This window comes from Antedon mediterranea, chromosome 5 (assembly GCF_964355755.1).
Source record: "Antedon mediterranea chromosome 5, ecAntMedi1.1, whole genome shotgun sequence".
NCBI classification, from domain to species: Eukaryota; Metazoa; Echinodermata; class Crinoidea; order Comatulida; family Antedonidae; genus Antedon; species Antedon mediterranea.
In genome coordinates, this window is record NC_092674.1 from 15,381,461 (window position 1) to 15,407,065 (window position 25,605).

The following is a 25,605-nucleotide window of genomic DNA, read 5'->3' on the forward strand; positions in this document are numbered from 1 at the left end:
GTCATGCTTCGACATCATGGTTAGTGGAAGAACAGTAGCTTCCGAGGTACTTGAAATCCTCTACTTGTTCTATTGCTGATCCATCCAGTGTGAGAATTATAGAAGGTGATGAGGGGTTGAAATGTATGAATTGGGTGTTCTTGATGTTTAAGTATAAACCTATAGCTTGTGTGGCTTGTTGAATTCTGTGGGAGGGGGGGGGGGGGTTTCCCTTCTCCCACTCGGCAAAAAATGTATACTGTATCTCTTCCCCTAAATCCCCCACACCCACCTTCACACCCAATATTTTCCGTGGGGATCGTATTATTCTACAGTGAAAAAATTCAAGCCAATTTTTTTTTATGGCCTGGGTGGATTGGGTTTCAGGACCGTTTTAGGAGCCTGGAGAATCCTGGCCAACTAGGCCTTCTTTAGACTAGCTTTTCTAGCCTAGCTTGTTGGCCTAGAAATCAGGCAGAAAACTTTCAAAGTATTTACCTGAAAATTCATAAATTATACAATTCTAACATGCAATATCCATTAAAATATTTGATTGTGTTTACATGTGTCACACATGCAAGTACAATAGGGGGAGAACTGAGAGAGCTTCTAGAAGATGTTGACGTCACACACATCAGCACGTGTTTTGAGGAGGATTTGAGTGACCAAATTAGTTAGAACTTTCGAAGAAATAATCCATCTTCAAAATGACATAATTAAAGCAACTAAGCTTTTTAAATAATAAACATTATATTTAGGCTTCCTATATTAATGTTTCCTTTTAAAATAAAATAAAATATATTTTATAAACTCGTTCCATAAAAACATGTAGTAAGCATAAAAGGAACAATTAATGGTTGGGACATGTGCTTTCTGTAAAGGAGGTGTTTCTATGACACCGTACTGGATGCACTATGAGGCGATGAAGTAAACTTGCCCTTTGAATAATGCAGGCAGGGAATTCCCTTTGTTGGTACCTCGCACTGCGAGATGGAGCGCGATTAATTGCTCTCCTTGAGGGTTGTTGAGTTGTGGAGCGCGATCGCGCTCCTGAAAAACGAGGGACTGCCATTAGGCTTGTAGCTTTATAACTTACTGTAGCTTATATATTATTATTAGCCTAGGCCTAGATTGGTTATAAATGGTAGGTGGATGCAGTTTTTGGAAGTTGGAAGTTGCCCTGCGGGGCGACCATCACAAAATTAATACTCACCCTTACCAAATAAAGGTCGCCATTGGCGACCGGGCGACCGTTAATTTTCAGCCCTGAAGTGTACGTGTGTACACAATTCATTTGGGGGAATTCCCACAGACACTTGATCTACTCACATAATACTACGCATGCATATTGTAAATTACACCATGCAACCGCCATGTGTACAGTAGGTTTTATCTGTACTGTACAATTTGGTCCTCCGCCAGTCAAAATTAACACATTCATTTTCACATCTTGTTAGTTCACTAAGAACATTGTTACGAACTCCCTACGAAGTACGAACGTAGCTCAATTAAGTTTATTGTGGTTACAATTGCCAAAGAATAAAAAAAAAACCAAAACCATTGAAATAAAAAAGTGTAAATGAATAAACATACACAAACAAAACGATTCCAAATGGTTTGATTGTTGAACATAAAAACAACTTTCCGTTTTTCGTTCGATTTATGTTCACTTTTTTAAGTTATCTATAATAATACACCACGAAAAACACCCAAAATAATATAGTTTGGCATTTTTTTTATACTTTCGTTAGTGTTTGCGTGCATCATCTAATTCACACAGCACAATTTTTCTTTAGCATCTTTTATTTTCATAAAAAAGTTTGAACAGTCAAAAAGTATAATCTAAAGATCCATTTTCAGTAATTGCTTTCATTTTTTAGCTTAGAAAGAAAAGAGTGCAACCTTATCTACAAAGTAGCTGCGTAGATGGCGTCGTACTGTAGGTTACATTGTTTGGCTTAGTAACCTCAATAAACAACTTTAAACGAAATGGATGCCAACTCAGAATTGAATTCAAATAAGCTGCGGGATATATTGGAAGAGAAAACAGGCTGTACATTTTCCGACAGATCAGTAAGACGACGAAGGAGACTGGGATGGGTTTGCGAAGGTGCAAGATATTATAGTATAAAAAATGCCAAACAGTTCAAACGCGTTATCTTTACAGATGTATGTACAATTGAACTTGATAATTACGCTAGAATTACATTTTGGAAGCTGCATGAACAACCGCAATTGAAACCTAGGGCCAAACATCCAACAAAAGTACATGTACAGTATGGGCAGGAATTTCTACAGAGGGAGCGACGACAATCATCATATAAGACGGGATAATGAGAAAAGAATTTTACGTGGACACGATTTTAGATTATTACATCCATATGTTTCAGCTAACAGCTTCACAGATAACAAATTCCGTTTCATGCAGGACAACGATCCCAGATATGTTTGCGTTATGCTGCCGATTATTTCAAGAGAAAACATATATTGGTGGAAAACCCCTACGGAGTTACCAGACCTTAATCCCATCGAGCTTGTGTGGCATCATTTTTTACGAAAGGTAATTCAATTCAACGAATCACCCCATTCGTAATTCATTCGCCTAGTGTGTTTATATCCACGTGTGTATGATCCGCGGATGGATACTCACACTGAACTGTACTTTTTTATGTTTTGTAGTGAAGTTGAACTTTTAAATAAAGTCTGGCATATTTCCTTACCCTACGGCACATAACATTGGTTAGCTGGATTATCTGGTGGCCAGTTAAGATTGCCTGTGCGTATTGATTTTTTCATGAACTTAACATGTACATCACTGTTTTCATCTGAACGTTCATCTATAGTTCCAATGTACCACTCCTTTCATACATACAAGCAATATATTTACCAGGTTGATAGTCATCATTCGGAATTGAAATGTTTTCTTCTTCACTACCTAACTAAACACACAGTGCTGTAAAAAAAAAGTCATCTTCAGACAATCTGCGCATTTCAAGCTTTCCTGCAGATATACCGGAATAAAGCTATGATGGGAGAGCGAGTACCCATAATAGTTTTTGATGATAAATAGCGTTCCTCTAGTTTGTAAGCTTCTGTATTTTTCTGTACATCCTTATCACTTACAAAGAAGAATTTGATGCCAGCAATATTTTTTAGAGACCCAGTCAAAAGAGCCGTGAGGATTTGGTTTCCTTCTGTTGCCTGTAAACTTGCTCGTGCAACAAGCCTCTTCACTGTACCGCAGATACCATCACATGGGCTTTTTCCATGACTAGTGGCAAAAAAATGCCACTGGGCATTAATGCATGATCAGATTGGTGATGACATAGGTTTGTGAGGTTTTTGTAATTTTTATACTGGCTTGCTGCACCATCACTATAGTAAATTAATTTAGTTGTATGTGGTAAGATTTCTTTTAAATAAGATGCCAACACATTTAATAAATGCATGAACTGTTGATGTTGCATGTTTAAGGCAGTCCGAAATAACACAGACACTAATGCACTTGAGATCTTCATTCTCCTTATAGTATATAGCAAATGGGTGGAGTGTCGCCTGGCTATTGTCCCAATAGAATAGTTTTCTGCAAAGTCTAACCAGTAACAGTACGATGGCTTCATCTCCTGCTGCTAACTGCTCTAAGGTTTCGCAAGTAGGAGGCAGCCTGGGCTTTTGTTACAAAATAGTGTTGACAAAGTTTATCTAAAGCATCGCATAGTTCTTGAATTGACAGTTGTAAGTTGTGTTCTGTCTGTGTGCATCCATTGCTTATAATTAACAGAATCCTCCATGTCAACTTCGTAGTCTGAGCACACTTGCGACATCGACAAATAGCTCATGAGGGCTGCTTTACCAGGACAGTTGGTACAAGACCGCAACATGCAGTCCCGATTACTTATGTCGCATACCATTCTTGCGAGCAGGTCTTTGTATTCTTGTTTATTAGGAAGAGCTGCAATAAGAAGCTTCACATTTTGATGTTTTTGGCAGACATGGGTATGTCCATGGTTGAAGGATACCACCCAGTGACATGTAGTTAGTGGTTTCAATAAACAAAGAAATCCTATAAATTTCATTTTCGATCATTTTTAGGCTCCAGTATCAATAGGAATAAAACAAGAAATGATAAATCTATTTAAATTTTTGGAATCAGCACAAAAAGTTAGCTAAGACTGATTAATTTCAAAATGTAAATAGTTCTAATTATCAGTTTAGAGAACTCTAAAAGTACGAAAAATGGCTATAGTATAAAAAAAGTATATAAAAATGAAAAAGTAGCACTATTTATAAAATTTAGATAACCATGAAGCAGTGGAGTTGCAAATTTCAAATTTGAATCAGATATAGATCTGGTATGTATTTAATAATTAACGCAATTTTGAAGTTTGTTAAGATCCATCTACGGGGTCAAAGGTCAACGAGAAAATGGGCTATTTTCATGGTTTTTTCCCCCGGACCATACTTTGGGTACTAGTTATTTTGTTATTTCAGCTTTAAAATACTATATTATTGTTTTAAAGTAAATGTATGTACTTATATAATAACAGAATTAAAAAGTTTGAAAACACTATGAATGCTATTGTGGGTATACAGGGCTGCCGAAAATCGAAAAAAGCTAATTTTGCTTAACGAAAATGGGTTTTCGGACTGCTGTATCTTCCAAAGTAGTAGAGATAACTTTTTTTTGACACCAGATTCTGTTTATTGAGTGGGAATTATCCATAGGTAGAAATTTTCAGCTTAATATATTTGTCCGTTGCGGAAATATAAGCCTCCAAAAACACAAAATATTAAACTCCGCAATTTTGGAACGAAAAATGGGGCGAGACGCCCACATTTAAAACGGCCATATTTCCGAAACCACTTGGAATTGAGGGCTAATTTTTTGCATATGTTCATTATATAGATAGAGGTACCTTAGGAAAAAAAATCAGTAAAATCTAAGAGGTGACCTGCCCAAATTTTGTTCAGATTTGTTGATTTGGCATGGAATGACCCTATATGGAACATACTGTATTAATTAATTATAAATTAACTTTTAATTTTAGGCCTTCTAATAATGGAAGGTAGTCAGAACGGTCTGTCATCAATGAATTTTGTACACTACTGGCCGACGATAGTGAATCATGTACAGTCAGCAGTAGGCATACTGTAGTTAAAAAGAATTTTCGCAGTTTTTAATTGATATTTTCTTTAGAAAAATTTCAATTTCAAGTATGTTTAATGATGATGATATTATTGTATTAGCTAAACAATAGTATCATTTCTATTTATTCGAACTTTTTGTACTCTGCTTAGCCGTCGATGATGTACTGTATGTGTACACAGTTGAGTTTGGAGATATCCCACACACAGTTGATCACAACGTAGGCTACGAATGCTACGCGTAGGCTGCGAATACTGCGCGTAGCCTACGCATTTTGTAAATTACGCCATGCAACCGTCACGCGTAGACTACATTCCCTACGTGTGGCAAAATTTGCAGTAGTTTTTATCTGTACTGTATAAGTAGCAAACAATACACTGTTTGTATGCATTGTCCGTGCGATGACCTATGATCTACCTATGCTACAAAAGGTTACTCGTAGATACGAAGCAGTAATTTCTTACTGTACTGTAACCGTAATCCAACACTACATGTTTATTGTGAACCGGCTAGGTATGAACTTGTTAATTTTATCTATCAGATGACATTCTTTTGGCATTTAAAAAGACATGAACCATACCTTCCAATAATCTTCCTGTATGGTGAAAAACTTCTGATAAGCTGACAATGCTATGGAAAAATATGTAAAATATTTTAGATCAATTAAATAAAAAAAACTTGTAAAATAGATAATAATTATTCCTACAAACCCTAAAAAGGCTAAGATTCTGCTCCGGAAAATAATAGGTTAAATCTAATCTAATACTTTCAATGAATCTTAGTACTTACCTTTACTAAAATCATTCAGAAGCAAATGAAAATGGCCCAATCGACAGTAGATAGATGGATCTACTCCTTCTGCATTCAAATTTTGTATCATCTGTTTATAATGTAAAACAGCCTAAAGAGAAAGAAAATACAAATTTAAAGATGTATTGTCTCCTTGATTTTTCTTTCTTCTTCACCCACTTTTCGATCGATCGTGAAGCCAAAACAAATGGAGACTCCTAACTTTTTAGCGGGTTTCCCACAATTTGTATCAACGGAGTCTGGCAAAAACATAAAGACAATAAATGCAGCAACTACACGTCAGGCTAGGCCTATAGAGTGTACGATGTTTACCAGCTAGGCCTATATAAAACTGGGCCTAAAGACGGCCAACAAGCGGACATTCAATGCGAGCTACTTTGGTAGTGCATTCTTTCTCTCTTTTTATCATAATCTACCATAAAGCGTATATTTAAGACAAGCAATGACCTGGTTTAATGTATGCATTACTTTTACAAAACGTCACAAGTTGTAAGGAATATCCCTTGAATATTAACAAAATCTTCCAAATTAGATAAAAACAATTTTCAAACCCATCTTTATTGTCTGAATTCTGTTTTTTTAGAAGGTTATCTGTATTCACACAATTAAATCCAATTAGTTGCAAGAATGCACAATGCACCTCTGGCATAGTTACCAACTTCAGAGATTTGAAATGCGTGACAGACTACACCATTTTATACACCAAATTATATTCTTAATCTTTTGTTTGTTAATCTGTTATCATTATTAATATGATTCAATGTTATTTTCATGCCGATTCTTAAATTTATTTTACAGTAGAACTAGAACCTTCATTTTATGTACGGTACGGGGCCAAAAGGCGTGCGTAAAACATAGGATTCGTAAAATCCAAGTTAACCTTAAATTTACCCCCAAATACATAGGTCGTAGCTAAAAAGGCTGCCATGTTTGCCTACTTTGTACAGCATACAGGTGGTCACTAGCTTAGCTTAGTAGGCCTTTCCTAGACTAATCTAGGCCAGGCTAGCAGGCCTAACTAGTAAAGTACAGTATACAGGCTGTGCAAGTTTAAATAAAGTAAAATAAATAAAATATTAGTGTTCTTGTATTTTCTATCAATAAAAACAGTCGCTGCTGTGGGGGGAATGCACATAAGTTCTTCATACAGCCATGGCTTTGTGCTTTGTTGTTGTTAAATTGCACCCTCAATGTAAGAACATGATGACGTCATCGGTCATTTTAAGCGTACTGTGCGCAAAATCAAGGGAACGTAAAATTAGGTTCTATTGTATTTAAATTTCTTTTTTTAAAGGGTCAAATTGAACTGATCCACCAACTAAAGACAAGCAATTCAGCACTGATCCACCAACTAAAGACAAGCAATTCAGCACAGCCCAGGGTTTCCCTTTTTACTGTAAAAACGCGCACACATGTCACAACATTGCATTTCTCTGTGTTGTGTCTGTCCACCTTATAATTTTACATTAGTAACGTGATTGTATCGGCTCATCCCTCATCACGGTGAGTGACCACATATAAATTAATTGTAATTTTTCAATGATATTACATATTTTGGTTGATATATTTATTAACTTAAAAAATAAATACTTGCATAACAGATTTTAATTAATTTGAATGCATTTTCCTCTCAAATAGTGATAAAAAATGATCACACATATATATACTTCTGCTAAATGCGAGACAAATACGTGGTCATGCATGTGTTTGTTCAAAATGTGTGTTTCATTAAAAATGCGGGACTGTGTCGCACAATGCGAGACAGTAACTATGCTCTGGTAAAAATGCCGATTGTGTGGGATATATTGTGACAGTGATGAGTTTAAAATGCGTCAAATCCATTAAAACATCATTAACTTGGGGGTGGAACATTATATTAGTATAAATTATTAGTCCCAGTCCTGCATGCACACAAAATAGAAACTTTAAAAAATTCAAACATATTCCATACTTTTGTGTCAGCTGCATAATAATAATATATTAATATTGATAAACTAAAAACGCTGCTGATTAGAATAGCAGTAGGCTAGACCAGAGTACCATTTAATTAATAAACATGTCACAATTATCAAATCATTTTTAGAATAAGAATTTAGAACATCAATGAATGTCTCAATTATAGGCTAATAATACCTAGCTAGGCTAGGCAAGCCACAAGTGGGCTAGCTAGAGTAGCCTAGGCCTGGTACCTGCATAGTAGTAGTACGCTAGCCGTCTAGGCCTAGTAGTAGTAGGCTCCATCTAGTCTAGCCTACTAGGCCTAGCTAGGCTAGGCCTACTATTATTAGATTATAGGCTAGGCCTATAGGCCTAGGTGGTAGGCTAGATAGCTACTAGGCCTACCTAAGTTTTTAGTTCAATATAACAGTTAATCATGAATCAAAACATCTGAATTTAGTCTATGTTTACAGAAAGGGATACCAAGAATCATGAACAGGTAAAACCAAATATTTTTTATACAATATTGGCTTCCAAACTAACAAAGAACTTTAGAAAAGTACGTATTTTTGGAACATAACCGCCATCTTGGAATATTCCATTCTTTAGCTTACCCTGACATATTGTAATTCACTTCATAATAGTGATCATTGCAAGTGTATTTACTATAATTTTTATTCCCTGATATCTAAAAAAGTAACGATTTTATAAATAATGCACGTTTAAAGGAAATGTTTAATTTTCAGTTCCATTGTAAAACTTAAATTTCACCTACATTAAAGTGGACCCATCCTGGGAGCATCCCAAAATTAAACAAGTGACATTACCTTCATAAGTAGAGCCTTAGTTTGAAGTCCTTTTTCCGACTCAAAATCTACGAATCCAAATAATTGACTAGAAGAAAAATATATAAAATATATTAAAATAAACGCACTTTTCAAAACATACCAACATTTAGTCAGAAACCATTATAAAAATGATAAATTTATCAGCTTACCTATCGTATTCGGACAGAAAATTTACTTCATCCGGTGACAGGGTAGCGGACGATTCACAAGCTTGTCCTGCAGCCATATCTTAATTTTTTTCTTGGATATGCAGATTCAAGGAAGTCCATTTATCATACATATAAACCATGCTGATAGTTACATTAAGTATATTCCATAAATGTCACAAGAGCCCCAAAAATACAACACAGTACACTCTACATAGCTACAACACAGTCATTCCACGCTGTATTGCTCTGCGAGGTTAGCGCGCGGTCCAATCAAAATGCACAATTCTGTCATATGACCATATTTAGAGGTCAAGTTCGTCGACCTTACAACTCCCTTTTTGTTTTTGTTTATTTGTATTATATCAATAAACATAATAATAATAAACCATCAAATAAATGTTTTGTCGTACTGAATATCTCGACAACATGTATTTTATGAAAAGTTAAGTCAATCCCTGTAGTAGCGATGATTCAAATTTCCATCTCCAAAAACCTATGGAGACGCCGCTTCAAAATCATAGAATCTTGTTTTTCATTAAAAAAAAAGTTCTTTTAGAAGCTCGGAAGGGCCACTATTCTGCATTGCACGGAAAAAACAGGAACCGTGGTTGGGGTTGCGCAGAAATGCATCCCCCTCCCCCACTTTTTTACCCCATCATTCCCTGTATCTGAAATTTATGAACCTAATGCATTTACATAATTTTTTTTCACACCTTCTTTAGTAGGCCTACAATTTTCAGGAAGTACAGGATGTTATGCGCGATTTGAACGATTTGCGCAATTTGAAATTGCGCAAAAAAAGAATTCTTGCGCAATTTAAAATTGCGCAAGGATTTTTTTGCGCAATTTCAAATTGCGCAATCAACTTGCGCAATTTCAAATTGCGCAAGAAAATCTTTGCGCAATTTTAAATTGCGCTGCACAATTTGTAAATTGCGCAAGATAGTTCTTGCGCAATATGACACCTTTGCGCAATTTGAAAACGAACTGTAAATTTTCAAATTGCGCAACAAAATTCTACCAGACACATTCTCTCATACAACAAACGCCCTGGTGGGTGAAAATCTGTGATAATACCATACATGGCTCTGTGGTCTAGTGGTATGATACTCGCCCTGTAAGCGAGAGGTTGCAGGTTCGAATCCAGCCAGAGGCATTTTTTCATACAACTAAAAAATACGGAACTTTCGCCAATGAGCTATGCTCGACGCGATTATGAGATCATGTTCCGAATATGAGCACTGTTTCTATAATTTACAGTATGATTTATATATAATTTACACAGTGCTACGCAACATCATTGATTTATATATATATATATATATATATATATATATATATATATATATATATATATATATATATATATATATATATATATATATATATATATATATATCTGTCCGAGTTCGAGTCTCGGTTGGGGCGACTTTTTCTCATTCTCACAGATTTCCTCATCTTTATCGTTTCAAATTAATTAATTAAATTTCAGTATATCACCGGGCGGTTTAGAATTAATGTTCTGTGCCTGATTTGTTTATATATATATAAAATACATTATGTATTTTCAATACATAGTTTTATTATTTATTTATTTATTGTATTCATTTCACTTGCACTGATGAAGGGCTAGTGTTGCCCGAAAGCTCTGCTAACTTTTCTGGCTGTTTACTTTATCGTTTTGATTTAGCTTTTCGCTTTATATTTTTGTATCTCCATTGAGATCCAGCCACTGATACCTACAGCATTGTCATTTTTTTCAGTAATTTGCCTTTTTATCTCGAACACTATTTTTTAAAATAGTGATTTCGAGAATAATTATTCAGTGAACTTAACATACACTGAGGGTCGGGGATAATAAATAATCAATAATTAACATAGGAAAAATGCTAGCTAAACTATATACACACAACAGTAGATATAGGCCTAGTTAATTTTTATTTCCACATACGCGCGCATGTAAACAAGATCCACAGAACAAATCAACTTCAAAATCAAATTGAGAATGTACATGATATTACGAATATTACATGAACAGATCTTAGTGAATCACAAACCATGTTTCCCTCAAACCAATATTTTCACCAAATATTACTTAAAATTCAGAATCTTAAATGTTACGATCCTGCTTTTAAGTTGCCGGCATTGTGAGGGTGACTTAACATTTCGAGAACAAAATATTCGTGAAGATATCAGGTACAAAACAATATCTATACTATTATCCTCTATCCAATAATTAATAATAAAAATGTTAATAAATGTTCAATTTAATAAACATTAAATTAAAATAAATAATCACTTAGGCCTATGTTATCTTTTATACTTGAAGTGTGGAAAATAAATAATAAAACAATGGCCTTTTAATAGTTATTTTTCCATGGCCTACAATTTCTGGAATACTTTTGAAAATAAATATATTTCAATAGTTTTAAATAATCTTAATTACCGTTGTACTCTGTTTTAAAAATGCAAATTATAAACGCTACGCGGAGACTGATGGAAAGTAGGCCTACTTTGTTCCTCCCCTCTGCTGCCAAATAAAACATTAATTGCGCTGCTGCCAAAGATTTTATAGCCGAAGGCTAGAGAGCAAACTCCATTGTTAGCGTAATTCAAAAAGTGATTCTTCATCATGGCGTGGGAATCAACAAGATGGCGGCTGCAATCGACCAATCAGATACGCCCTAGTACGTACTACTGTACTACGCTGTGTTGTACGATACCCTGTTGTACGATACGCAACTCACGCAGCCTCTATTGATCTTATGAATGCGAACGTATTCTATATGATCCTCGTCGTATACAAAAATGCTAGAAATTATTCATTCCATTGCGATTAACAATTATATTTAATTTTATAGAAACTTCACTGCTTTGACAAGAATATGTGTTATAATTTATGTGGTCTTAATGTATATATTATTATTATTTTTTAATAAATAATGCTTTTGAACACATTTACGTTACGTTACATCTTGTTGGTTCCCCTCTGTTGGAATCACTTTCCAGTCTCTAGCCTTCGGCTTGTAACATCTCTCTCTCTCTCTCTCTGGCTGCTGCCTCTACATATGCTGCAGTGATCTGTAATAGCCGAAGGCTAGATGGCTATCTTTTAATGTTATCGCAGTTCAAAAGTGATTCTCCATGGAGAGAGGGAACCAACAAGATGGCGGCTGCAATCGACCAATCAGATATGTCCTACGCTGTACGCACTGCTACGCCTGGCTGTGTTGAGCCTATCTGCGTGCGATACCCAACGCAGCGTGTTAAGCGTATAAACGCTAACGCATTCTATATTATCCTCGTTATACAACAAATGCTAGATTACCAAGAAATTATTCATTCCATTGCGATTAACAATATATTTAATTTTATAAAAACTTCACTGTGCTTTGGCAAGAATATGTGTTGTAATTTATGTGGTCTTAATGTATTATATTAGATTTTTATTCTTTATATTAAATAATGTTTTTGAACACATTTACGGCCACGATCTTGTTGGTTTCCCCTCCTGTGTGTTGGAATCACTTTTCAGTCTGGAATACGCCCTCTAGCCTTCGGCTTACAGCTCACTGATAAGCTGACAACTATGTTGGACGTGCGAGGCGCCCCCTTTCAATTTATTCTCAATCGCAACAACTCACAAAGCTAAGGTGCTTGATCATAGTCTTATTTCACTTTTATTATTTAGGGATACTTTGACTCAGGCGGCTAGCTTGGTAAGTTTTATGTTTTCGGTGGCCCTTGTTTGGTTTATCTATACTAGGCCTATCCTAGGCTATATACATTTGCGTAAGGGCAAAATTCAGTAAATCGTTTACTTATATTCTAGAATGTTTTAATACTCGATGGTAATTTAATAAGGTGTCAGATGTGTATGAGGCGCCATACGCAGCAAAAGTGTCACGCAAAAATACAAGTGGAAATTTTAAATGAACATTTTAAAATAATAATGTCTGATTTCTTTAAACGTACTGTGTCTGATTTTCGCCTTGGTACAGTCTAAATGCAATGTTTAAAATAGGATTCGTCATGCTCAGTTAGACATCTCTAACCGAGCGTGATGGGTCATTCCATTTTTTGTTGGGGAGCCAATAGGTAAATTAAACATACGTCGCAAACGCACATGTGGTAGTGGTGTATGGTACGTGGATTATTACCAAGTGCGTGAGTATAGTGGATGAGATGCGGAATCGGATGATCCACGTTGTGGATGCAATAGAGTGGCACATGTTTTTGGGTAGGGTTATTCTAATTAATTAATTAAATTTAAAAGTATTATGAATAATTTATTTATACTTATTTTACAGTTTACTACTAGTCCTATATTTATGTGTGGAACGTCGTTTACACAAAATCGCAATTCTATCATCGCCTAAACTTACCGTAAACCCGGAAATTACTTCTACTGCGCATAGAGTTAAAATTTACCGATTGAAATCAGAAATTTTCTTATAAAACTCCTAAGATAGAAATAACAATATCGTAATAGTGGAAACTAGTGTTATCAAATCTATGTTTTGCGGTACATCTGAGATAGATAAGCTAGGTATCCAACGCGGATTTTAGTACCAAAGTTTTTCCATTGTGCTCACCTAATACCTGTTCGTAGGGGTTGAAAATACCAGCTTATTCCCGATTTCCGTTCGCGTGATCCAATTAACTTTTGCCTCAGGCTACAAAAAATTCGAGGTAAAATGTTCACCAAATTTGCAGGTTATTTCAGCGATAATCCAATTATACTCGGCCTTCGAGGATAATAAATTTCCGATAGAGGCAATGTGTCAAATTTTGACAAACGTTCGCTGCCTAGGCCCGTCATTTCTCCTACGAAGCTCTTCCATACACACTTCGAGAGCGATCGTCAGCTGGTGCTGTCCTTGTTGGTGTAGACCGCTTAGTAGGCCTAGCTGGTCGGGGAGCCGCTGGTCGGTGGTGTTTCCGTCGTGTAACATTGGGCTCAAATTCTTCGTCAATGAGTAAAATAATGGTCGTCAGGAGAAGACATATTTCGGCAGGATTATCGGCGTTAAGAGGCATAAGGTTTGTCGCAAGGATAAGCAGTGTAAAAGGTAGCAAATAATTGTTATTGTAAAGAAAGATCGCGAGTAAAAAATATACAACACGAAACTAGCGTGCGAAAATGGGGTCGTAGGTTGTAAAGACAACTGACCTTAAAACGTAATTTCCGGTTTGTGATTCGTCGATTAAGCATTTAAGCGGTTAAATATTTCACGTACGAACAACGCTCAATTTATAACCCGAGGCATGGGTGAAATTAAGCGCTTATTTTAACCACCGTACGAACACGACCCTACAGTATGTCAGAATTAACCATAATTTATAAATAGATACCGTATCTAAATAGATTCCTGTCATTGGAATGAAATGAAAGGTAGCCCTAGCCAATTAATTGTTAATTGTTATATTTATATGGATTTTATAAACACACCTACTTTAGTGTTAAACAATTGACCAAACAATTCTTGGCCTACAGTTAGTAAGGCTAAAATGCTTAGGCTAGACCTAGCCTAATACTAGCTTGTCTGAAAGGCAAAACTTTAACAGACAACTTATAGGCTAATTATGGTTTTTCCAATGATTACACGTCTTGTAGAGATGTTCCCATATATTAAACAAAATCCTACACACGATCTGAAGCTAATTTAAATGCCTTTTTAAATTAAATTAGTACATATATCTCTCCAGAAATGTACTTCCATCTTGAAAAACCGGTTATTATAACATTAAAATCGCACCGAAAGTAGAAAATAGGTGGCGCTGTTGTATTTTAAAGCAATAGTATAAAACAAAATATTTTCCAAACACGAAAAGATTTTTTTTCGTAAACAAATAAAAGTACTATTAAACGATCGTTTAATAGTGCGTACTGTTGCACGCCATGTGACCCACATTCATCCAATCAAATCAGATCTTTTTATTTTGAGTTTTTAATATAACTATTTTTAAATTTTGGTACAATATTTTTTTTTTTTCAGTTACTGTACTACTTAAAAATTGTTTGTATTTCTTTTCTTTTTAACTCATTGTATATTTCATAAGTGACGTACGACTACGATAGCGATCGAGTCGGCGGTTGACTAGTTTTATTTTGTATCTGTTTGTATTTATTAATTTGTATCTGTTGAATATAGAACGCACCGTGTATGAACGGGTGCCACCGTTGTAAAGGTGTAGTTTATTTATTTAGATGTTACACAATATGTGTTATGGCCGCCCTTATGACCACCATTAGGTATCTCAACTTTCTTTTCTTCATTAGGATAGAAGAGTATGTCCAAGATTAAGAGGAAACATGAGGATGAAGGTCAATCAAAACCATATAAAAAAAAACATTGGAGTCTTGGTTTACTTGACTCAATGACAGACCCAGATCTGATAGTTGAAGAAGATGACTTGGTGACAGTTATCAAAGACAAATATCCAAAGGTACTGTATGTTACTGTAGTATATGTTGCAATTACAGTAGTGGTGAAGGTATCGGTTTTGATTAAGTCCAGCGAAAAATGAATGGTATGGGTTTTTAGGTTGAATATGCAATGCATACAAAACATGTGTCATTTGTTTTATCCACACCTCCTATTCTGGGGTAAACTTTTATTCAATTATTCTGCTGCTCCTCTTGAAATATTGTCGAATGTTCTTTTCTTTTTAAATGTTAGACCTTGAAGGCAGTGCCCCCATTTTAAATATGGAGGCTCCATGTTTAAAATGGGGGCACTGCCAGGGGTTTCGTTAGTAGCCGGCAACCGGCGCATTCGACCGTCTACTTTGACATTATCGCCGGCTACTTTCTGTCTACCTAGGCCTACACGCTCCCGGCGCGAGTACTTTTATAAATCAAGAACAATACGTACGTGTTGTATTTATTACGTTCTCGCGACGACACTATGATGATGAATTAAAATAGGATTGTAATTAAATATTTAATCAATTATTTTACCATGTAATCTGTACACGAAAGGGACCTAAAACTCCCTGACCTATCTATGGAATTTTCCTTTGAAACTTTTCGCACTGTGTGTGTGTAGCATGCGTTTCCGAGGCATTGTTAGAATCCTTCAACCGTGACGACCTACCCGTCAACGGCGAATACACCAACGCGATTCGCTTAAAATGACATCATACTGTATGATGTACTGATATTTCTGTGGTTGAGCCTCTCAGAATTTCACGAAAATTCGATATTTTTTATGCTATACTATTTATCTATAAACAACTTGAATTATAAACTACCTAATATTTTGAGAAAATAAACATTTTTAGCACTTAGAATTTTTTTTTATAGATTTAAATGAACATAACATGTAGAACTATATTATCTTGGCGTAGGAAAACAAATTTTAATTTGTGAGAGGCTTAACCTCGCTGAAGGTATAGGGGGGAAAGTCCCCTCCTGGACCGCATGTAGCCGTTTTGCGTTGAAAATTGTCGTACGGGCTTGTGTGGTTCGTGTCGTTAACTGTATCATATAGTTAATATGATGCATTGGAAATCAAACTTATATGATCTTTTAGATTAATAATTAGACACCAAAGCCATTTTTTCATAATATATTTATTCTCAGAGTAATTGATAATCAAAAATTGTTTACTACTGTAGGCCTAGTGAAGAAAAATAGCACGTCAAAGAAATCGCGCGCATAGTAACGTATCGTAGTTGAATCGTGGAAAGCAAAATACTGCTCTGGGACGCGTGCCTCTCGGACTCCCTAATAATTGACCTAGCCTAGGCCCTATATTATTATTATTAATAATATATAATATTATTATTGAACTTCCTAACGTCATAAAATAAGGAACCACGCATTTTAAATTAATAAAGTACATGTAACAAATGGGAGTAAAATAATTGCTAAATACGTCTGGCCAAAAAAGTTTTGTGCGTTTATATGTTGTTATTGTTATGCTATTTTTTTGTAATTACCAGTATTTTTTTTAAAACACAAATATGCAGGGTTTTTTTTCTCAAATATTTAATATATATAAAAAATGCAATAAAAATAAATATATTTATTTCAAATTAAGCATATATATATGTGTCTGTAAACTAGTTTAAATGACCTATATAGCTCTAGAAAGCCAGAGCTTACAGGAGCCGAAGGCCCCTGGACCCCGACCGGGGGCCCTTGGCCCTGGCCCCCAGCCAATGGTTGTTCAATTCGCTCACAAAGTTATTTATTTATCAGTTCAAAATTCTCCTGTTACTTTTTTTTTTCTTCTTCTACTTAAAACCTTAATGCAACCCCTGACTGCGCTCTCTCAGTAAACAACAACGCATGGCAACAACTGAAACTAAACGTTTATTACAAATCTTAACACCATCATCACTTTTACATTATGGCTATAACTAATACCGCATAATTAACCAATCAAATTGCAAGAACAAAATCAGTCGTATGTTATGATATGAAATATGAAACACAAATTTGTATTCTATATTGAACATGGTATAATGTCAATCTTCCCTGAAAACATTTCCTATATTTAAAGGCCAGGTGCGGGCAAAAAATTTCTATTGATCATACATTCCAATAATTATCGATCTATAGTTTGTCCTACAGTATGTTTCATCATTTTTTAGATTTTATTTGTGTTGCACGAGCTTGTTGAAAATAAGCACTTTCTTATCAGTTCAAATTACACAGCAAAATCTCTACTCTTTTCTACACAAATGTTGTAAATAGAGAGGCATTTTTAAAAAGCTATAAAAAATAAACGGCATGGTAAAAAATGTTATCAGATGACTAAATATAGGTAATATAACTTAAATTTTACGTTTCTGGTACTTTATTCAACTTAAGAGTTTTGTTTTTATGCTATAGCAAAAGTTATCCACTGTGTATCCACCATCTTTTTTTGACCTTCTAGGGAGTCACCAGAAATGTTATTACATTAGGCTAAACTACCTACTGTAACTACTGAAAAAAAGTCTTCCTGGTTTTCATAGCAGAATTTTGTCAAATTTTGTATTTGACCATTTTAAAGGAAATAAATTTTTTTTTTCGTCATGATTTCTATTACAAATATTTGATTTATGTACAATTAACCAGATATTATGTTTAAAATTCATGCATGTACCTGAGCTTTAATACATTGTTTGTTTACCCTTCAACTGTCAATCTGTATACATGATGGCAACATCTTAAGAAAATGGGAGGTGGTGTTTTTTAGGTCAATAGCACCCTCTATTTCAAATTTGTTATTCATCCCGCGTGGGGTAATTTCATCAAGGACTGAAAAATACATTTTCAAAAATACATAGTAAAATAAAAAAAATACACAAATCACATTTAAAACCTTTATTTAACAGTCTTAATAGTAATACTGGTTGCAACAAAAGAATTTAGTTTTTATTTTGTTCTACTGTACACATAGGTTCGAACTTATGAAATAGGGCATGTTCCGGTGTTTTTGATATTTACATTTAGCTAAAATTTGTTTGTCACAGAAAGATGAAATATTTCGAAATGAGCATCCGGTAATTTTCGAACATACATTTACAATTTTTACTAGCCCAGATCATGGAGAAATAAGTTAACTTATTTCTCCATGCTCAGATCGATCTTTAAGGGTAAATTGGAGAACCAACATATAAAGGAAAAGGTTAAAACACTCTCCACATAAAACATTTTTAAAATACACTTACTGTATTTACTTTAAATTCATTTAGCTTCTTTTTAGTATGTATAGTCTCTGCTTTCCCTTTTTTTTTATTAACATCAGTATTTAATCCTCAGCTGAGATTGTCTTCAAATATAGTACCAAGGTACTTATAAGAAATAACAATCTCAACTGGTTTGTTATTTAATATACTGTAGTAACCTTAGGGCTGTGTCTTTCACGTCAAAAATCATTTCCTTTGTCTTAGAAACATTCAGTTTTTAATACGAGTCATAAAAAGTCACAACAATTATTAAAAGGATCCAAAACAGGACCATGAATATATGGTCTCTATGGTCTTAAATAAAGATATTGATTAAAAAATTAAAATTTAAAAAGTTTTAAACAATTGAAAATTTATAAACACATCTTCACTGAATAAAATAACTAAACTATCATATCAAGGTAAAGTATGCTCACCCTGATCAAGACAGGACATTTAATCTGGAGCGGATTGCTATAAAACATAACTGATGGTTTAAACTCCCGGTTAAGCCAGCTTTATCAGATAGACGGTCTTACTTAAGCCAGACCTGTTAGATTATTGCTATAAAACACACTTACCACGTTCAGTAACAAATTGAGGGTGCACTTAACGCGTAGAATACCAAATAAGATATTGTTCGTCATGCTTGCTCAATTCACATGACATTGAGATAATAACAATGATCTTATATATAAATCTATGTACATTTATAAATAAGATCATCATTTTCATCTGAATTCAGTCTGGACCCAAAACTGTCATAGTTACCTCTTATTTATCATAATACTGCTGTCAATTAACTGCTCCATCACATCATCATCACATGAATTTACAGATTCGAAGGCAGGCACACCCTACTAGAATATATAATTTGTCAATACGTAGCTACAAACAATCACCATTCAATTGCGTTTCGAGCCAACAATTACGACTGTCGTGGGTCAATTAAATTCAACAGTATGGCCATCATTTATACGGCGAAGATTTCTTCAATCATGAGGCAAACACACACTTGTATACTTAATCAGTTAATGCATCAATGCGTAACAGTAGAGAACATTCAACCAATGAAAGACCAGGTCTTTTCTATCGTAACTCAAGTGAGACATTACAAAGGGCTAGACATTCTCGAGGTGTTACCTGTGCCAAGAGGTTGTTTTTATTCCTGTATGCTTATTTTTTAGTTTGGCTATCAACAGCCTACAGTATGCCACATGTATCATAATCTCACTTGATCACAATGATCCATTATTCAGGGATAGTACTATTTTAAGGGGTAGGGACCTGATAATGTACAGTACAATGATTTATATACATGCACAAATTGATGTCTTGTATACATTTACGTACTCTTTGTATGTCTACCAGCAATAAACAAAGTCTTACTAATTAATACTAAACTTATTATAATACTTTAACAATAAATATTGTTTTTGGATTTGCAGTGTTCACCACGATAATGAATAACAATAATGAACATTAGTATTACTTTTAAACATTCCATGATTTGTCCTAAATAGTGCTAAATAATAATGGCAGTGAAAAATGCGGAATTTAACAGTGCTTAACAAGGTTGTGTGACTGTGACTCCTTCTGATAATACTCAATATCAGAATCATACAGCTCACTCTTATTGGTCAAATTATACTTTGAGAACAGAATACACGACTTATTCACTCGATGAATTTGAAGTCCCTTACAACATGTTTGCTGCAAACACATCTTTACACAGTCCAACTTTGACGAGTTGATACTGCTAAATATGTTAGTTCCTGTAATACTGCTTGGTGGCTTCAACTTCACAAATTTTCCATTTGAATCAAAATTCCAAGCTGTTGGTTAAAAAATACAAAGTACTGTTTCAGTATATACAATTTTTTATTTTGTTTCATACGCATCCAACAGCGTGTATCTCGCCAATTACAGAATGGGTTCAGTCTATTGTGTGTTCTTTGAACGAGTGTGCATGAGCATTACTGTTATTTTATTGGTAAAAATTCAATCATTGAGTGATCGATCAGGCACAATGTAATGCAGTATTTTGTTTACGCTCCTGGAAATATTTTTGTTGTTTCTAGAGTTGAGCTAATATATTCGTACACACGAATTCAGACATCCGATAGTAAGCTATGTATTTGAAGAAAACCCCCATTTTCTTACCTGATGGTCAAAGTCTTATATTAATCTGCAAAAAAGCTACTTTATCCACATGGTTTTAAATAAGGTGGTAAAATAAAAGGTTTGTCCAAATTCCTATTGCAAACCAGACTTCCGTATTGAAGGCTGATGGCAAAATCAAGATACGAGAAGAGGTCACTACTAAAGCGAGAACTTTGGGCTATTGGATGAGAAACAGTAGGCGCATGCACACTTATTTAAAGAATACAAATAGACCGAGTGGACCAAAAACATTCTAACTTTAAAGTGCATTTGCGTTGATTCAGTGGGGCCTAATATGATGTTCAGTATTTTGTAAATATTAGGTCGTTAAAAAGACATTCGGGTGTCTATACAAGAGGTGTCCGTTTATACAGCCTACAAAATGTACTGATTAAATAGGGATTGGTATAAGTGATGTCATAATTTCTGAATAGTTCATCGACAAATCAACAATCCTTACATTGAAACGGCACGTCTCTTGCTGCTTTCATTTCAGCTTCATTCAGTGCACGATCAAATAGCTGCAACATGGCCAATTTCGCAATGAATTTTCCACCTGTATTTCCAATCCGCAATACATTGAAAGGTGATGTTATGTTTTCAAAATCTGTAAATCCTACACTGGTGATTTCTCCATCTCTCCACAGCGTAATTGTCTTCTTACTGCCATCAAATGTAACTGCAAGAAACGTCCATTCCAAAGGCAAAAGCATGTGCGCTCTTGTTAAAAGTACATCATCATAGTAGACGTGGACGCTTGAGTGAAAGGGATGGTGGTTCTCATATATCTGTGAAAGTTTAAAACGCTTAGTATTTTTACCGATTGTGCTCAGGAATATCGAATGAGACGAATGTTGTGGGTAAATGTAGAATGCTAAGGTAAACGCAGTTAGTTCGTTACTGAACCCGGGGATATCAAAATTGACAGGCTCCGGATTTTTAAATTGAAAGTCACAGGACAGATTCATCGTTGGAGAAAAGTACGTTTCTGATGTTTTATAGGCAAACCAAGAGGTCAAACAGGTCAAATCCATTTTGAAATTATTTATGGCATCTAAATGTTTAATTGTTGCTGGGTCTGCAAGAAAATACAATACAATTTACATTCATCATCATAATTATAAAACTGTTAATCACATAGTTGTGCTATCATTTTGTTCATCTCATTTTCCATATTATAGGCCTACTGTATTGAATGTGCATATTTTAGGCATAACAAATTTGTATTATTAATGATTATTCGCAGAAATGTTATCTTTAACGGATGACATCAGCATTATACTCATTGCATAATAACAATGTTCACGGAAAAGTTGCTTTGACGTAATAATAATTTGTTCATTTTGATTTCACTTCAACGGTGTAGAAAGCAACGCATGTTCCATGCACGCAACATACGGCCTTCGCATTAACAAATCATGGAATACTTTTTGATGCCTAGCTAGTTTTGTTTTCAATTGCACATTGGTTGATACAATAGCGTATTGCAATGAACAAATCTGATTGTTTGGCTTAATTAAAAACAGAACTTTAAATTTACCAATTTTTCTACAAAAATTAATGATTCTTCCATGTTTCGACACAAGTAAATAAAGTTTTTCATAGTACTTGAGCATGCTCAGATCGATTTGTTTACAAAGTTGGTGGAGCTCCCTATTTAAAAAAAATTGATACCTTGGTCTGTCTCAAGTTCATACTCGCTATAAACACGAATTTGGCATACTCGAAGTCTTTTATTGTTTCTTAACACAACATATCGGCCTGCCAAATCCTTATTACATGGTAGATCAATAACAATGCTCTTTTCAATTTGAGCCTTGGAAACAGGGTGTTCTGTACAGTCTTGTTCAGTATCACTGGTAGAGATTGTAATTCTGCTACCTTCCAAGTCCCCTCCATCATACGCTGAAAAATAATTTACCAAAAGAAGAATGTAATTGTAAATGAACAGTAGGCCTATTAAAATTCTGTATTGTTTTCTTTAATTATTAATATTTATACAGTATATAGATTATTCACACAAACAGTATTGTCTAATTTCGAAAGTAAACTTGAGAGTGTACATAATCTTAGCCACATTTTTATATCATAGGCCTATAATAAACTATGTGTGTGATTAACTTGTATTTATTTAATTTAACTTAATTGGTCAAAAATATTGTTAAGAGCAAAATGCTTAGATTAGTTTCATTATTACTAATGGATCTATTTTGATCCTAGTCTAGAGTAGGCTTCGGGCCGGGACTTCATATAGTGTAAAAATGAACGTTGTGGGTCAACTTCAGTTTAAAGTTTACGAAAATTATCGCTGAATCGTAAATGCATGTATGTAAAATATAGTCATCTACTAGACTAGGGCCAGGCCTATAGAGGCCTAATTTCTTCGTTGAAATTAAATTGTTGAAGATGTATTGATCTACTGCTATTCTTCAGAAAATGAAACGCAAACATTAGTAGTACAGCAATTGTTTTGATCCATATTAAATACCGTTATTTGATGCTTTTTTTTATAAAGTTTGATAACTTCGATTCGATTAACTTTTTAAGAAGATTGGTAGCGCACATGAGCGGATATGACGTAAATGTAGCGAAATCGTATCATCAAGCACTCTTCCGCGAGAGCAAGTGCAAAAACAATAGTAGGGGCCCGAGGCCGGCTTTTTGGGTAAGTGTAAACACATTGCGGGCTAAAAAGAAAGCCGGCGTCAGGCCGGCTACTAAATCGTCGAAGTGTAAATGGGGTTTAAGTTAAGCTAAAACATACTGTTAGTTACTCCATTTATGATAGTCACTTTCGTTACAATGTATTCTTTGCCCAAATCTATTTGAATCCATTCGTCGTCTGTATTAGCTAGAAGGAGAAGAAGAAGGCATAACATAAATAAGTGAATCAATCCAGTAATATTGTATAAGTTACTATAGTTATACTTTTAATATACAAGTTTATCGAAAAAAAACCCACTATTTTACTGCTCTGCAAAAACGGTAAAATGCGTCAGAATAAAATGCATAACCATGATCAAAATATTGATAAAATTATTGTTATTCATTATTACTATTAGCAGTCAAAAAGACAAAAAGATAAGTAAACAAAAGTGCAGTGATTACAGTACTATAATCATTATATTTTCGATATAATAATTCGGTATATAATAATATCATTAACTGATTTACTTGTTTATTGAAACAGCAACGTATCACGACCTATCCATGAAAAGTTTCTGTTTCAATAAAGGGGTAATTATAGGTTATATTATTAAATTAAATTGAAGTTGGGTAGCCGAGTGACACTTGACTGCTGTAGCCTACAGAGAGACCCGGGTTTAATTCCGACAACTCATCGTCTACTCGGCTGTAAATGAGTACCTGGTTGAAAATGGTTGAAATACTAGGGAGGATAAGGCAGCATGGAAAGGGACTGGCTACCCTACCACTTAATGACGAGACTTAGTATAAAATGAGCTCCTAACAGCTCATTCTCTACGTTCAGAAATAATTACTACCCGGATGTGACAATTATTAATAAACCTTTAACGATAAAAGAAACTGTGTAAACTTGGATATCTAACATTTAAACATCTTATACCAGATGACCAAACAAATACAATTTATTTATTATACTAGGGCCAATTATAAATACAATTTTCTCTTTGTTAAAGTGATTTAACTTTTTAATTTCTCTGAGATTCATAGAAAAAAAACAAGAAAATATAATATTACGTATAGGCATATAATAAATCTAAATTTAAACACATCAAGTGTAGTTAATTCTTTTTTACCTGTTTTAAAACATTGTGCAAACTTTCCCGACTTGTCATCTCCGTTTGTAAGTATGTTAGGATCAAAACCTAGAGGATATGACCTCGCAGTGACAGTCTTATTGTATGACAAATTTGCTAAAAAACAGATAAAAATGTTGTCTTTTAAAATTGGTTATAATAATAACAAATATTAAAACAATTGCATTAAACAATCTTTATTAAAAGGGAAGACAAGTTTATTAAAAAATATCCAATTTTTTAAGCCTATATAAAAAGATTTTTAAACAAAAACTTGAAAAACATAAAATAATTATTTTATATTATATTGAAATACTGAAACTACATCATGCAATATTTAAAATACTGAAAAAAAAACTATCTTGTCTACTACAAAGTACAAAAAAAAAACTGTTCACATTCGTTCATTAACTATTGTTTTGAACATCATCACAATTTACACCATTTTTAAACCAACAGACGACACAAATGTTATAATTTATGCATTATTTGTCTTAAAATAGAAAAACAAATTAACTTACCTGAATGGACTTTAAAGAAACATGAAATTAAACAGCAGACTAGAAACACATTGAAATACATCTTTACACAGGATCTCAATAATTGGAATACTGTGAGTGAGATAACTAGTCAAGAGAAAAAATACGAGAATTCATCGCATGCAGCAGTTATATTATCTTTTTAATTCTCATTAAATCAATATACGTGTGTAATAATAAAATAATCACATTATTTTCCATTTTTGTTGTAAAAATTATCATGTCAAAATATATGAATAGACATGTAAACATAATAAGAGAGAATAATTACAAAGTTTACAAAGCTTTAACCTGTATTAACCTGTACACCTTCTCTCATAAATAAGGTAAAAGATGCAATGTCACTCGTTAGATGTAAAACTTAATTTAAATTCAACATAAATTAAAAGAAAAAAAGAAATATTTTTTCTACAAACGAGAGTTTGTAGACAAAAACTGTTAAGATGTATACTACAGAAATTCAATTTCAAATAGTATTCGAACTTACATTAAAAATCTGTTTCGAATATTACTCAATTATTCAGATTCCATAATTTAGTTAATTGTTTCTGCTATAGCATTTAATGTTGGTTAAGACAAACACAACCG

At 34.1% G+C, this 25,605-nt stretch overlaps 2 protein-coding genes across 2 annotated transcripts in view; one reads left to right on the forward strand and one right to left on the reverse strand.

Annotated features, from left to right (window-relative positions):
- The window catches only part of LOC140049442 (histone demethylase UTY-like), a 75,978-nt gene extending 66,883 nt beyond the window's left edge, over positions 1–9,095 (reverse strand). Inside the window, exons 1-4 of the mRNA XM_072094324.1 lie at positions 8,871–9,095; positions 8,701–8,767; positions 5,915–6,026; positions 5,706–5,755 (exon numbers count right to left, since the gene is read on the reverse strand). Coding sequence (XP_071950425.1) covers positions 5,706–5,755; positions 5,915–6,026; positions 8,701–8,767; positions 8,871–8,947 — 306 coding nt within the window. The 5' untranslated portion in view covers positions 8,948–9,095. The remainder of the gene's footprint in view (positions 1–5,705; positions 5,756–5,914; positions 6,027–8,700; positions 8,768–8,870) is intronic.
- Positions 9,096–12,502: 3,407 nt separating this feature from the next.
- The window catches only part of LOC140048694 (aprataxin-like), a 35,098-nt gene continuing 21,995 nt past the window's right edge, over positions 12,503–25,605 (forward strand). The window contains exons 1-2 of the mRNA XM_072093463.1: positions 12,503–12,589; positions 15,154–15,320. Coding sequence (XP_071949564.1) covers positions 15,165–15,320 — 156 coding nt within the window. The 5' untranslated portion in view covers positions 12,503–12,589; positions 15,154–15,164. The remainder of the gene's footprint in view (positions 12,590–15,153; positions 15,321–25,605) is intronic.